The following is a 14,326-nucleotide window of genomic DNA, read 5'->3' as shown; positions in this document are numbered from 1 at the left end:
AGTCCTCACCAGTCTGTCTCACAGCTGAGGGTCTGTTACAGTAGTCTCATGTCTCTCATAGCTATAGACCTGCTACAGTCCTCACCAGTCTGTCTCACAGCTGAGAGTCTGTTACAGTAGTCTCATGTCTCTCTCATAGCTATAGACCAGTTACAGTCCTCACCAGTCTGTCTCACAGCTGAGGGTCTGTTACAGTAGTCTCATGTCTCTCTCATAGCTATAGACCAGTTACAGTCCTCACCAGTCTGTCTCACAGCTGAGGGTTTGTTACAGTAGTCTCATGTCTCAAACAAGAAAAGGCGCACAATGTTATGGGGTTAAGCGTTATTGGGGTCTATGGGCATGCTGAAGTTGTAGTTTTGCAACAGCTGGAGGCCGACCGTTAGTCCCCCTCACACCCCGCGGACCCCTCCGTCTCACATGACGGCTCCCGGCAGCTGCAGGACACAAGTGCCGGACGCTATTTCAGGACACAGTCTGCAGCTCATCGCTCCTGCTATTCTATGGACGCCGTCACTTTAAGAAACTTTTTCAATCTGTCGGAATCTAATAAGAGTGCGCCAAGTCATGTGACAGAGACAAACGTACAATAAAAGTCTACGGGAGGGTCTTGGCCACCGACACAGAGCGAACGCTCAGACCCCAAAAGATCAAAACGTCTATGAGAGCGACAGGAGACTATTTTAAAGAGACAGTGCACTAATATTAAAACTTCTCTATCCACAAAATGACCAGTCTGATGGGGGTGGGGGGGGGGGGGGGTGGCTCGGCTTTGTATGGAGCGGGGGCTGAACTCTCAGGAGATCGCTGTTATTATGATCTGTGGGGGTCTTAGTGGTCAGACCCCCAGCATCTGTCTCATAACTGGAACAAGTCTGCACCGTTATGTTTATGGGGGTCCCCGGATGAGGGTCCGTTACAGAGGTCCCGTCTCACAGCTGAGGGTCCGTTACAGAGGTCCCGTCTCACAGCTGAGGGTCCGTTACAGAGGTCCCGTCTCAGAGCTGAGGGTCCGTTACAGAGGTCCCGTCTCAGAGCTGAGGGTCCGTTACAGAGGTCCCGTCTCAGAGCTGAGGGTCCGTTACAGAGGTCCCGTCTCAGAGCTGAGGGTCCGTTACAGTGGTCCCGTCTCAGAGCTGAGGGTCCGTTACAGTGGTCCCGTCTCAGAGCTGAGGGTCCGTTACAGTGGTCCCGTCTCACAGCTGAGGGTCCGTTACAGTGGTCCCGTCTCACAGCTGAGGGTCCGTTACAGTGGTCCCGTCTCAGAGCTGAGGGTCCGTTACAGTGGTCCCGTCTCAGAGCTGAGGGTCCGTTACAGTGGTCCCGTCTCAGAGCTGAGGGTCCGTTACAGTGGTCCCGTCTCAGAGCTGAGGGTCCGTTACAGTGGTCCCGTCTCAGAGCTGAGGGTCCGTTACAGTGGTCCCGTCTCAGAGCTGAGGGTCCGTTACAGTGGTCCCGTCTCAGAGCTGAGGGTCCGTTACAGTGGTCCCGTCTCAGAGCTGAGGGTCCGTTACAGTGGTCCCGTCTCAGAGCTGAGGGTCCGTTACAGTGGTCCCGTCTCAGAGCTGAGGGTCCGTTACAGTGGTCCCGTCTCAGAGCTGAGGGTCCGTTACAGTGGTCCCGTCTCAGAGCTGAGGGTCCGTTACAGTGGTCCCGTCTCACAGCTGAGGGTCCGTTACAGTGGTCCCGTCTCACAGCTGAGGGTCCGTTACAGTGGTCCCGTCTCACAGCTGAGGGTCCGTTACAGTGGTCCCGTCTCACAGCTGAGGGTCCGTTACAGTGGTCCCGTCTCACAGCTGAGGGTCCGTTACAGTGGTCCCGTCTCACAGCTGAGGGTCCGTTACAGTGGTCCCGTCTCACAGCTGAGGGTCCGTTACAGTGGTCCCGTCTCACAGCTGAGGGTCCGTTACAGTGGTCCCGTCTCACAGCTGAGGGTCCGTTACAGTGGTCCCGTCTCACAGCTGAGGGTCCGTTACAGTGGTCCCGTCTCACAGCTGAGGGTCCGTTACAGTGGTCCCGTCTCACAGCTGAGGGTCCGTTACAGTGGTCCCGTCTCACAGCTGAGGGTCTGTTACAGTGGTCCCGTCTCACAGCTGAGGGTCCGTTACAGTGGTCCCGTCTCAGAGCTGAGGGTCTGTTACAGACTGGTCTTTATTCACTGACACGGAGCAGAGATCCTGAGGAGGATCAGAAAGTGACACAAAGTACTAAAGAAAGTTACAGAAGTGCAGGGACCCCGCGCCTGAGGAAAGTTACAGCCACCATACGATCAGGGGCCGGACTACAAGTCCCAGCATGCTGTGCGGTTCGGGGCCTCACATGCGGTGGAGGTGCTACCGGGGCCGGTACTAAACCGCTCCCCTGTCCCGGCCGGAGCGCGCCCCAGGCGGCAGCACAAGTTACTCCAGCCCGAGGCTTCAGCCGGCCTAGCAGGCCGCAGAGCGGAAGGAGCAGCGGGGGCTCAGTGTGGTCCGGCCCGCCACCCAGGCTGCCTCTCCCGCCCCCGGAGCCCGCTCCCCGCCGTCCTCCCCCTCACGCCCGTTATCTTCCCCCCTCCCACCGTGCGACGAGAAGAGCTCCGTCCTTACCTGCGGCTCCTCCGCTCTTACACCACGTGACCTCCCTTCCGCTCCGCCCCCTCTCACGTACGCTTCTCGTCTTCCTGACGTTACGACGCGCTTGTGCGTTCCACCGGCTGTGCGTCCCGCGCCTCGTTAGGAAGGTGATTGGGCAGATGGGGAGGGGTGTGGCTTTAGGGCTGGGGAAGTCACATGACTGAAGGGGGAAAACGGACGAAGATGGGGAAGACCGGGAAGACGATGACCAACCGGAGCAACTGGCTGTCCGGAGTGAACGTGGTGCTGGTCATGGCGTACGGCAGCCTGGTGAGGGCGACACCGAGAGGGGGAGGAGGGTTATAGGAGGGGATACCCGGACTCTACAGCAGGGGCTGAACCTGACCCCGGAGCCGACACTCTACTGATCACCTGACCCCGGAGCTGACACTCTACTGATCACCTGACTCCGGAGCTGACACTCTACTGATCACCTGACCCCAGAGCTGACACTTTACTGATCACCTGACCTCAGAGCTGACACTCTAGTGATCACCTGACCCCAGAGCCTACACTCTAATGATCACCTGACCCCGGAGCTGACCCTCTACAGATCACCTGACCCCGGAGCTGACCTTCTACTGAACACCTGACCCCAGAGCCGACACTCTACTGATCACCTGACCCCGGAGCCGACACTCTACTGATCACCTGACCCCGGAGCTGACCCTCTACAGATCACCTGACCCCGGAGCTGACCTTCTACTGAACACCTGACCCCAGAGCCGACACTCTACTGATCACCTGACCCCGGAGCCGACACTCTACTGATCACCTGACCCCGGAGCCGACACTCTACTGATCACCTGACCCCGGAGCCGACACTCTACTGATCACCTGACCTCGGAGCCGACACTCTACTGATCACCTGACCCCGGAGCCGACACTCTACTGATCACCTGACCCCGTAGCCGACACTCTACTGATCACCTGACCCCGGAGCTGACACTCTACTGATCACCTGACCCCGGAGCTGACACTCTACTGATCACCTGACCCCAGAGCTGACACTCTACTGATCACCTGACCCCAGAGCTGACACTCTACTGATCACCTGACCCCGGAGCTGACACTCTACTGATCACCTGACCCCGGAGCTGACACTCTACTGATCACCTGACCCCAGAGCTGACACTCTACTGATCACCTGACCCCAGAGCTGACACTCTACTGATCACCTGACCCCGGAGCTGACACTCTACTGATCAGCTCTGACTCAGTCTTATTATTTTCTTAACCCTTTGTGTTCTGCAGGTGTTCGTCCTTCTCTTCATCTTTGTGAAGCGACAAATAATGCGATTCGCCATGAAATCTCGCAGGGGCCCCCACGTTCCCGTAGGACACAATGCACCCAAGGTCTGCAGTCTGCTTCCGAAATTCTCGGCTCCCGGTGGTCGTCCCCATGCTCTTCTCCCGGAACTCATCTCCGCGCTCAGCTCCCGGCGCTCGGCTCTGCGCTCGGCTCCTGACTGTGGGGCCCGTGTTCTGCTCCTGACTGTGGGGCCCGTGTTTTGCTCTGCTCCCGGCCCTCGGCTCTGCGCTCGGCTCTGCTCCTGACTGGGGCCCGTGTTTTGCTCTGCTCCTGGCGCTCGGCTCGGCTCCTGACTGTGGGGCCCGTGTTTTGCTCTGCTCCCGGTCCTCGGCTCTGCGCTCGGCTCTGCTCCTGACTGGGGCCCGTGTTTTGCTCTGCTCCGCGCTCGGCTCCTGACTGTGGGGCCCGTGTTGCGCTCGGCTCCTGACTGTGGGGCCCGTGTTTTGCTCCTCTCTCACGTTTCTCCTTCTTTCCTGACAGGATCTGAGGGAGGAGATCGATAACCGACTCTCTAAGGTCCAGGACATCCGGTTTGAGCCGCGGCTTCTGTCGGGGGGAGACGAGCGGCTGCTACAGCTGGACACCCCAGGTCAGAGGGGAGGAGTCAGGTCGGCCATGTTGTCCTTCCACCCCCGCCCCACTGCTGTTCACTGCTATAACCTCCCGTGTCTGTGTCTTTCAGGCGGCTACAACTATCTGTACAGGATGAAGACGCTGGACGCCGTCAAGGATTGTGGTAAGTGACCGGGAGGTCGGGGGAGGAGTATATGCTACTGCTAGAGCAGAGTTTCCTAACAGTGTGCCTCCAGCTTTTGCAAAACTACAATTCTCAGCAGTTGACTGTCGGGACATGCTGGGAGTTGTAGTCTTGCAACAACTGCAGGCACCCTGGTTTGTAAACACTGGGCCAATACAGTGGGGCAAAATAATATTTAGTCAGCCCCCAATTGTACAAGTTCTCCCCCTTATAAAGATGAGGCTGTAATTTCCATCATAGGTTATAACCTCAACTATGAGACAGAATGAGGAAAAAATCCATAAAATCACATTGTCTGATTATCAAAGAATTTGTTTGCAAATTATGGGGGGAAAATAAGGATTTGGTCACAACCTCAAACAGTCACACTCCAAACTCCACTATGGCCAAGACCAAAGAGCTGTCGAAGGACACCAGAAACAAAATAGTAGACCTGCACCAGGCTGGGAAGACTGAATCTGCAATAGGCTAACAGCTTGGTGTGAAGAAATCAACTGTGGGAGCAATTATTAGAAAATGGAAGACATACAAGACCACTGATCATCTCCCTCCATCTGAGGCTCCACACAAGATCTCACCCCGAGGTGTCAAAATGATCACAAGAACGGTGAGCAAAAATTCCAGAACCACACGGGGGGACCTAGTGAATGACCTGCAGAGAGTTGGGACCAAAGAAACAAAGGCTACCATCAGTAACACACTACGCCGCCAGGGACTCAAATCATGCAGTGCCAGACGTGTCCCCCTGCTTAAGCCAGCACATGTCGGGGCCTGTCTGAAGTTTGCTAGAGAGTATTTGGATGATCCAGAAGAGGATTGGGAGAATGTCATATGGTCAGATGGAACCAAAGTAGAACTTTTTGGTAAAAACTCAACTTGTTGTGTTTGGAGGAGAAAGAATGCTGAGTTGCATCCAAAGAACACATTACCTAGTGTGAAGCATGGGGGTGGAGACATCAGGCTTTTGGACTGTTTTTCTGCTAAGGGACCAGGACAACGGATCCGTGTAAAGGAAAGAATGAATGGGACCATGTATCGTGAGATTTTGTGTGAAAACCTCCTTCCATCAGCAAGGGCATTGAAGATGAAACGTGGCTGGGTCTTTCAGCATGACAATGATCCCAAACACACCGCCCGGGCACCAAAGGAGTGGCTTCATAAGAAGCATTTCAAGGTCCTAGAGAGGCCTAGCCAGTCTCCAGGTCTCAACCCCATAGAAAACCTTTGGAGGGAGTTGAAAGTCTGTGTTGCCCAGCGACAGCCCCAAAACATCACTGCTCTAGAGGAGATCTGCATGGAGGAATGGGCCAAAATACCAGCAACAGTGTGTGAGAACCTTGTAGAGACAGAAAACATGTGACCTCTGTCATTACCAACAAAGGGGATATAACAAAGTATTGAGATGAACTTTTGTTATTGACCAAATACTTATTTTCCATCATAATTTGCAAATAAATTCTTTAATAATCAGACAATGTGATTTTATGGATTTTTTCTCATTCTGTCTCATAGTTGAGGTTATAACCTATGATGGAAATTACAGCCTCATCTTTATAAGGGGGAGAACTTGTACATTTTGGGGCTGACCCCCCCCCCACTGTATGTCATCTACAGGGGAAATGATCAACTATATAGATAAAGTTTAGTGTCAACTTGGGGGGCACCAAGTGTAAAATAAGAAAATTTTCTTATATGTAAAAATAAGAAGAATAAACACTCAATAATAACATATACATATAAGTAAAAAAAAAATTAAAAACAAAATAATAAAACACATATGTAAAAGTGAAAGATAAAAAAAATTATATAATGTACATTTATGTACCTTATATACTCGAGTATAAGCCGAGGCTCCTAATTTTACCCCAAAATCCAAAATCACAGGAAAAGTTATTGACTCGGCTATAAGCCTAGGGTGGGAAATACATCATCCCCCCCCCCCCCCCCCTTTCATCATCACCGCCTGTCAATCCCTTCATCAGTGGTCTTCAACCTGCGGACCTCCAGATGTTGCAAAACTACAACTCCCAGCAAGCCCGGACAGCCATCGGCTGTCCATGCATACTGGGTGTTGTAGTTTTGAAACCTCTGGAAGTCCGCAGGTTGAAGACAACTGCGACCTTCGTCATCACCCCCCCCCCCCCCCTTTTGATTTGTACTCCCCTCGGCGGGACGTTAGGGTGAGCCGGTCCGGGCCATCTATGCTGCAGGGACCGTCCGGTGGGGAGGATTAGTCATTGCGGGCTGTCCATTTTCAACGGGGGGGGGGTCGTCAAGGCAACGTCACTAGTCCGGGCCAGAAGCGTGGAGAAGAGGCCCCCCCCCCCGCATTTTCAGCACGAAAAATTGTGCTGAAAAACTCGGCTTATACTCGAGTATATACGGTAATAGTGAAAAATAGAATAAATAAAATGTAGATATGAGTGAAAAAAAAAAATAATGTACATTTATGTAATACTGTAGTGAAAAATAAAAATAAAGCAAAATAAAAAAAATGTACACGTATGTCAGGAAATGAAAAAAAAAGTCCCAAACTAAACTCCCTATATAGTAACGGAAAAGGGGCTGCAATTTAGAATATAATTTTATGATTTTAGCTTCACTTTGTGCTGTTAATTAAAAAACTGAAAATAAATAAATAAAAGTTTCCCCTACATCACAAAAAAAGAATAAAACATATCTAATAAAGCCTGTTGTATCGGGAAAACGTAGCTTCCACATCTGCGTGTACTAAAACCCAGTATTTTGGGTGTTTCTCTGCCTGACCACTCGGTGGCGCCATTGTTTCACTGCAGTTTTTTTTTTCTCCTTGCAGACATCCCCTTCCAAGAGAACGGGAAATTCCCCAAATCTTCAGTCGGAAAGAACTTCCAGGCCTACCTACTGGAAATGACGAACGCTAGCTCGCCCTTCAAGGGGGTACGGAAAACGTTATTGGACACCCTGAAGGATGGCTATGACTATGCCCGAAATGGCACTGGGGTAAGCGGTCCCCCCCCACCTTCAGACTTTGATACTAGAATAACGTATTATGCTAATAGCCATAGTTAAACATTATAAAGATTACAGGGGAATTCTATCTTAACTGATCACATAAGATGGAATTCCCCTGTCATGCTGTTCGCACTGACACTGTGTGTATTGATTGCCTCTGGTCCACAATATGGCCGCCCTGGTGAGTACAATATTTCAGGACCTTACATCCCCAATATTTTTCTATTGTATTTTACAGCTATATGGAAAAACAGAGCACGAGAAGTTCCTGGTGGCGCTGACAGAGTTATCGGCCTTGTAAGTCGTCTTTTACTTGTTTTCGTGGTGTTCTCTATTGTGCCGGATGACTGATTCCTGATTTTTTTTTTCCTCTTCTTTTTTTTTATTTTTACCAGCGTTCAGTCCAGGGAGGCAGGAAGTCACAGGCACCGTCAGTCTGCCGCCAAAGACTTGACCGCGTCACCGGACATATCTGGGACCCCGACCATCCAAGTGACCTACCTACCGTCCAGCCAGAAGAGCAAGAGACCCAAACACTTCCTGGAGCTGAAAAACTTTAAAGACAACTACAACACGCTGGAAAGCACCTTGTGATGGCGCTGCCCATCCAGAGTCATGTGACCTCCATCACCAGATTCTTATTAATGGCAGCAGCAGTGCACCGGAAGGTTGTGGGGTTGTCACCGCTCTCTTGTAAACGTGTAAGGGAGACCATCACAATCTTAGAGCTTGTAGACCACGGCCGGTCACGTGCAGGGTATGTGGAGCCAGCCCTGTTGGTTTAGGTGAGGCTGGGAAGGGGTCAGAGGTGAGGCTGGGCTGGGCTCATCTGCTCTGTTATTGGGGCAGAAGACCAAAAATACTACTGGATTCCATCCACATTGGACACCAACAGCGCCCATTGGATCTCAGTGACTCTAAGAGGTTTCATCTGCTTTCTTGCCTGTTTTGGACAGAGCCTATGGCAGAGGCTCCCAAAGGAACTTCCAAAGTAGATGTAGATGTGAACTAAGCTCAAGGTTCAGAGTATTAGAGGAAAATGTGCGAACAGATATGTTTATAGATATGGAACTGTGCAGGGGACGACATGACAGTCAGCAGGCGGGGTCTGGAGAGATGTTTATGACTTGACTTTTTAGCTAAGGTGACTTAAGGAGAGTCAGTCTGAGCAGAGGACATAGGGAGCAGTCTGTGAGAGATGGGGAGCAGTCTGTGAGCAGAGAAGGACATGGGGAGCAGTCTGTGAGCAGAGAAGGAGATGGGGAGCAGTCTGTGAGCAGAGAAGGAGATGGGGAGCAGTCTGTGAGCAGAGAAGGACAGGGAGAGCAGTCTGTGAGTGGAGGAGGACACGAGGAGCAGTCTGAGCAGAGGAGGACAGGGAGAGCAGTCTGTGAGCAGAGAAGGACAGGGAGAGCAGTCTGTGAGTGGAGGAGGACATGAGGAGCAGTCTGTGAGCAGAGGAGGACATGAGGAGCAGTCTGTGAGCACAGGAGGACATGGGGAGCAGTCTGAGCAGAGGAGGACAGGGAGCAGTTTGTAAAAGATGGGAGGCAGTCTGTGAGATGGAGAGCAGTCTGTGAGTTTTGGAGAACAAAGGGAGCAGTCTGTGGGATGGGGAGCAGTCTGCGTGGAGGAGGTCATAGGGAGCAGTCTGTGAGAAATGGACAGCAGTATGTGAGCAGAGAAGGACATGGAGAGCAGTCTGTGAGCAGAGGAGAACATGGGGAGCAGTCTGTGAGCAGAAGAGGACATGGGGAGCAGTCTGTGAGCAGAAGAGGACATGGGGAGCAGTTTGTGAGCAGAGAAGGACATGGGGAGCAGTCTGTGAGCAGAGAAGGACATAGAGAGCAGTCTGTGAGCAGAGGAGGACATGGAGAGCAGTCTGTGAGCAGAAGAGGACATGGGGAGCAGTCTGTGAGCAGAGAAGGACATGGGGAGCAGTCTGTGAGCAGAAGAGGACATGGGGAGCAGTCTGTGAGCAGAAGAGGACATGGGGAGCAGTCTGTGAGCAGAAGAGGACATGGGGAGCAGTCTGTGAGCAGAAGAGGACATGGGGAGCAGTCTGTGAGCAGAAGAGGACATGGGGAGCAGTCTGTGAGCAGAGAAGGACATGGGGAGCAGTCTGTGAGCAGAAGGGGACATGGAGAGCAGTCTGAGCAGAGGACATGGGGAGCAGTCTGTGAGCAGAAGAGGACATGGGGAGCAGTCTGTGAGCAGAAGAGGACATGGGGAGCAGTCTGTGAGCAGAAGAGGACATGGGGAGCAGTCTGTGAGCAGAAGAGGACATGGGGAGCAGTCTGTGAGCAGAAGAGGACATGGGGAGCAGTCTGTGAGCAGAAGAGGACATGGGGAGCAGTCTGTGAGCAGAAGAGGACATGGGGAGCAGTCTGTGAGCAGAGGAGGACATGGGGAGCAGTCTGAGAGATGGGAAGCAGTCTGGGAGCAGAAGAGGACATGGGGAGCAGTCTGTGATCAGAGGAGGACATGGAGAGCAGTCTGTGAGCAGAAGGGGACATGGGGAGCAGTCTGTGAGCAGAGAAGGACATGGGGAGCAGTCTGAGAGATGGGAAGCAGTCTGGGAGCAGAAGAGGACATGGGGAGCAGTCTGTGACAGATGGGGAACAGTGTATGAGTACATAGGGAGTGGAAAGAGCTGGGGTCGGCACTTGTAGGTAAGTGGTACACACAAGCAGTCTAAGAGGAAAGGAGCATGGGAAACAGTCTGTGAGAAGAGGGACACATGGGAAGCAGTGATTCCAGCTGTCTCGTAGACCAGGGCGCTTCTGTTTAAGGCCAATAGGAGTGACCATCAGAAATTGCTTCTCCTTCCCTCCCCAGCAGTGCTGCAGTCATGTGACTGACTCTTATGAGGGTTTTATGGTCAGAATTAGATAAAAACCTAAAAACAACCGTCTTCATCTTCTTGTCCTGCGTGGGCTCCTGAACGCGGGTCCTCGCAGAGCGCTGAGAGTCACTAAATATGAGAAAACATTACTGGGGACTATATGGCGCCATCATTCCATGAACTCCCACAGTCTATTCTGGAAAAACTATACCCTTTATTTTGTTCAGCATGACGACAGAAGTGAGGCCGACCGGATAACCCTGCCTCTGACTATACCACTACTACAAGCCCCGCCTCTGACTATACCACTACTACAAACCCTGCCTATTACTATACTGCTACCACAAGCCCCGCCTCTGACTATACCGCTACTACAAGCCCTGCCTATTACTATACTGCTACCACAAGCCCAGCCTCGGACTATACCGCTACTACAAGCCCCGCCTCTGACTAGACCGCTACTACAAGCCCTGCCTATTACTATACTGCTACCACAAGCCCAGCCTCGGACTATACCGCTACTACAAGCCCCGCCTCTGACTAGACCGCTACTACAAGCCCCGCCTATTACTATACCGCTACTACAAGCCCCGCCTATTACTATACCGCTACTACAAGCCCCGCCTCTGACTATACCGCTACTACAAGCCCCGCCTCTGACTAGACCGCTACTACAAGCCCCGCCTATTACTATACCGCTACTACAAGCCCCGCCTATTACTATACCGCTACTACAAGCCCCGCCTATTACTATACCGCTACTACAAGCCCCGCCTCTGACTATACCGCTACTACAAGCCCCGTCTCTGACTATGCCGCTACTACAAGCCCCGCCTCTGACTATGCCGCTACTACAAGCCCCGCCTCTGACTATACCGCTACTACAAGCCCCGCCTCTGACTATGCCGCTACTACAAGCCCCACATCTGACTATACCGCTACTACAAGCCCCGCCTCTGACTATACCGCTACTACAAGCCCCACATCTGACTATACCGCTACTACAAGCCCCCCCTTACTGCCTCAGATGCTGTAGCCCCTGGTTAGGTGGAGGTGCACAGGAAACATGGTGGACGTTGTCTTTTACCAATGGACATTAAGCTTCTCCAGCAGATATCATGGACTCCTGAGGGGCCCCTCCGCCCCGTATGCGGGTCCTGTCTGTACATCGGGGGGGAGAGATTTTGTATTTTTTATGTAAAATATTAAATTGAAATGAAAACTGAACTAAATTTTCCATTCTGTACTGTACATACGGACTTCAAAAATAAAAACACGCCATATGTAAACCCCAAAAGAAAGAAACCTGTAACTAAGGATATAAAAATGGAGAAGAGAGTCGCTGTAACACAGGGGTCTCAAACTTTGGCCCTCTAGAGCAGTGGTCTCCAACCTGTGGACCTCCAGATGTTGCAAAACTACAACTCCCAGCCGGGCATGCTGGGAGTTGTAGTTTTGCAACAGCTGGTGGCACCCTGGTTGGGAAACACTGTCTAAGAGACGTCAAAAGTTTTGATCCCGACGCATTTCTTTCCCATATAGTAGATTCGTCAGGGGACATGAACCTTTGCCACAACAGCTATGTGATGGTATATGTAACAACTAAGACAGCCAAAGTCTGTCTGGGCATGTTGGGAGTTGTAGTTGGAGACATCCTTATTGGGAAGCACTGGGCATGCTGGGAGTTGTAGTTTTATCTGGAGAGCCACAGTTAAAGACCACTGCTGTAACAGAAAGACTGTACAGCTACATGGACGAGCAAACAAAAGAGACCAACGTGAAGACCTGCTGGAATAACTCGTCCCAGTCTGGTTTAAGGGATTAATATTGTTGTTTGTAGTTGCCCTGGCCTATCCTGTCTGTTATCCCTCTGGCCAATCCTGTGTCCTTTTTCAGTCCACACAGAGCAGCTTGCCAATTTAAAGGGGTTCTCCACCATAAGGTGATTTTAGTACGTACCTGCCAGACAGTAATGGACATGATTAGGATGCATCCATGCTTGTTTGGTGCTAAATGGCTGTGTTGTGAATCATCCATAATGCTGCTGATATCTTTTTGTGAAATGGCTATTTCCTGTTAGAGTTCCTTCCCTCCAACTACAGTTCCCAGGATTCCTTGTTTGTAAGTGTGAGGTCACTTTTCTCCCTCCCACACAGCAGTATTATAGTAGTTATATTCTTGTATATAGGAGCAGTATTATAGTAGTTATATTCTTGTATATAGGAGGTAGTATTATAGGAGTTATATTCTTGTATATATGAGCAGTATTATAATAGTTATATTCTTGTATATAGGAGGAGTATTATAGGAGTTATATTCTTGTATATAGGAGCAGTATTATAGTAGTTATATTCCTGTATATATAGGAGCGGTATTATAGTAGTTATATTCATGTATATAGGAGCAGTATTATAGTAGTTATATTCTTGTATATAGGAGCAGTATTATAGTAGCTATATTCTTGTATATAGGAGCAGTATTCTAGTAGTTATATTCTTGTATATAGGAGCAGTATTATAGTAGTTATATTCTTGTATATAGGGGGTAGTATTATAGTAGTTATATTCTTGTATATAGGAGCAGTATTATAGTAGTTATATTCTTGTATATAGGAGCAGTATTATAGTAGTTATATTCTTGTATATAGGAGCAGTATTATAGTAGTTATATTCTTGTATATAGGGGCAGTATTGTAGCAGTTATATTCTTGTATATAGGGGCAGTATTGTAGTAGATATATTCTTGTATATAGGGGCAGTATTAGAAGACAAGAAACTGGATGTCCAGCGCCAAGATTCGTGCAAAACGGATTCTTTAATGCTTAAAAAGCCATAACAGGGGTCAATGTCTACATTGACCCCTGTTATGGCTTTTTAAGCATTAAAGAATCCGTTTTGCACAAATCTTGGCGCTGGACATCCAGTTTCTTGTTTTGCTACAATAGTGCTGCCTCGCACAGTCCGTGCGCCTGGGGCCCTGGAGGGTGAGCTGAGAATTCCATTACCTTTTCTATAGGGGCAGTATTATAGTAGTTATATTGTATATAGGGGCAGTATTATAGTAGTTATATTCTTGTATATAGGAGCAGTATTATAGTAGTTATATTCTTGTATATAGGGGGCAGTATTATAGTAGTTATATTCTTGTATATAGGAGGCAGTATTATAGTAGTTATATTCTTGTATATAGGAGCAGTATTATAGTAGTTATATTCTTGTATATAGGAGGCAGTATTGTAGCAGTTATATTCTTGTATATAGGAGCAGTATTATAGTAGTTATATTCTTGTATATAGGGGGCAGTATTATAGTAGTTATATTCTTGTATATAGGAGGCAGTATTATAGTAGTTATATTCTTGTATATAGGAGCAGTATTATAGTAGTTATATTCTTGTATATAGGAGGCAGTATTGTAGCAGTTATATTCTTGTATATAGGAGCAGTATTATAGTAGTTATATTCTTGTATATAGGGGGCAGTATTATAGTAGTTATATTCTTGTATATAGGAGGCAGTATTGTAGCAGTTATATTCTTGTATATAGGAGCAGTATTATAGTAGTTATATTCTTGTATATAGGGGGCAGTATTATAGTAGTTATATTCTTGTATATAGGAGGCAGTATTATAGTAGTTATATTCTTGTATATAGGAGCAGTATTATAGTAGTTATATTCTTGTATATAGGAGGCAGTATTGTAGCAGTTATATTCTTGTATATAGGAGCAGTATTATAGTAGTTATATTCTTGTATATAGGAGGCAGTATTATAGTAGTTATATTCTTGTATATAGGAGCAGTAT

At 49.3% G+C, this 14,326-nt stretch overlaps 2 protein-coding genes across 16 annotated transcripts in view; one reads left to right on the top strand and one right to left on the bottom strand.

The window, feature by feature from the left end:
- UBAP2L (ubiquitin associated protein 2 like) overlaps positions 1-2,725 on the bottom strand; it is a 48,078-nt gene extending 45,353 nt beyond the window's left edge. For 12 of the 14 annotated variants that reach the window (XR_008848936.1, XM_056546491.1, XM_056546495.1 and 9 more), the window contains exon 1: positions 2,589-2,725. The gene's annotated coding sequence lies outside the window, so the exon portion shown is untranslated. Of the gene's footprint in view, positions 1-2,221; positions 2,451-2,588 lie in introns of those variants that run through there. The other 2 variants (XM_056546494.1, XM_056546493.1) reach the window with 2 other exon arrangements.
- C11H1orf43 (chromosome 11 C1orf43 homolog) lies at positions 2,610-9,599 on the top strand. Of its 2 annotated transcripts, none has more exons than XM_056546518.1 (7): positions 2,610-2,722; positions 3,870-3,971; positions 4,408-4,516; positions 4,610-4,663; positions 7,500-7,666; positions 7,917-7,975; positions 8,074-9,599. In XM_056546518.1, exons 2-7 carry the CDS (start codon positions 3,909-3,911, stop codon positions 8,270-8,272), a joined length of 651 nt encoding a protein of 216 aa, XP_056402493.1. In that variant the 5' UTR covers positions 2,610-2,722; positions 3,870-3,908; the 3' UTR covers positions 8,273-9,599. The 2 variants fall into 2 exon arrangements, with proteins under 2 accessions (XP_056402493.1, XP_056402491.1); XM_056546516.1 differs by lacking the exon at positions 2,610-2,722 and adding an exon at positions 2,736-2,885.
- Positions 9,600-14,326: the final 4,727 nt, after the last annotated feature.

The sequence above is a fragment of the Hyla sarda genome, chromosome 11, assembly GCF_029499605.1.
Source record: "Hyla sarda isolate aHylSar1 chromosome 11, aHylSar1.hap1, whole genome shotgun sequence".
Classification (NCBI taxonomy): Eukaryota; Metazoa; Chordata; class Amphibia; order Anura; family Hylidae; genus Hyla; species Hyla sarda.
This window is presented reverse-complemented; position numbering and strand designations above follow the sequence as displayed.

Bases quoted from the DNA above. Each gene is read 5' to 3' on its own strand.
- C11H1orf43 (XM_056546516.1), top strand. From the start codon at position 2,772: ATGACTGAAGGGGGAAAACGGACGAAGATGGGGAAGACCGGGAAGACG. The intron at 4,517-4,609 runs GTCAGAGGGGAG...TGTGTCTTTCAG, and splicing joins GCTACAGCTGGACACCCCAG to GCGGCTACAACTATCTGTAC. The intron at 7,667-7,916 runs GTAAGCGGTCCC...TGTATTTTACAG, and splicing joins ATGCCCGAAATGGCACTGGG to CTATATGGAAAAACAGAGCA.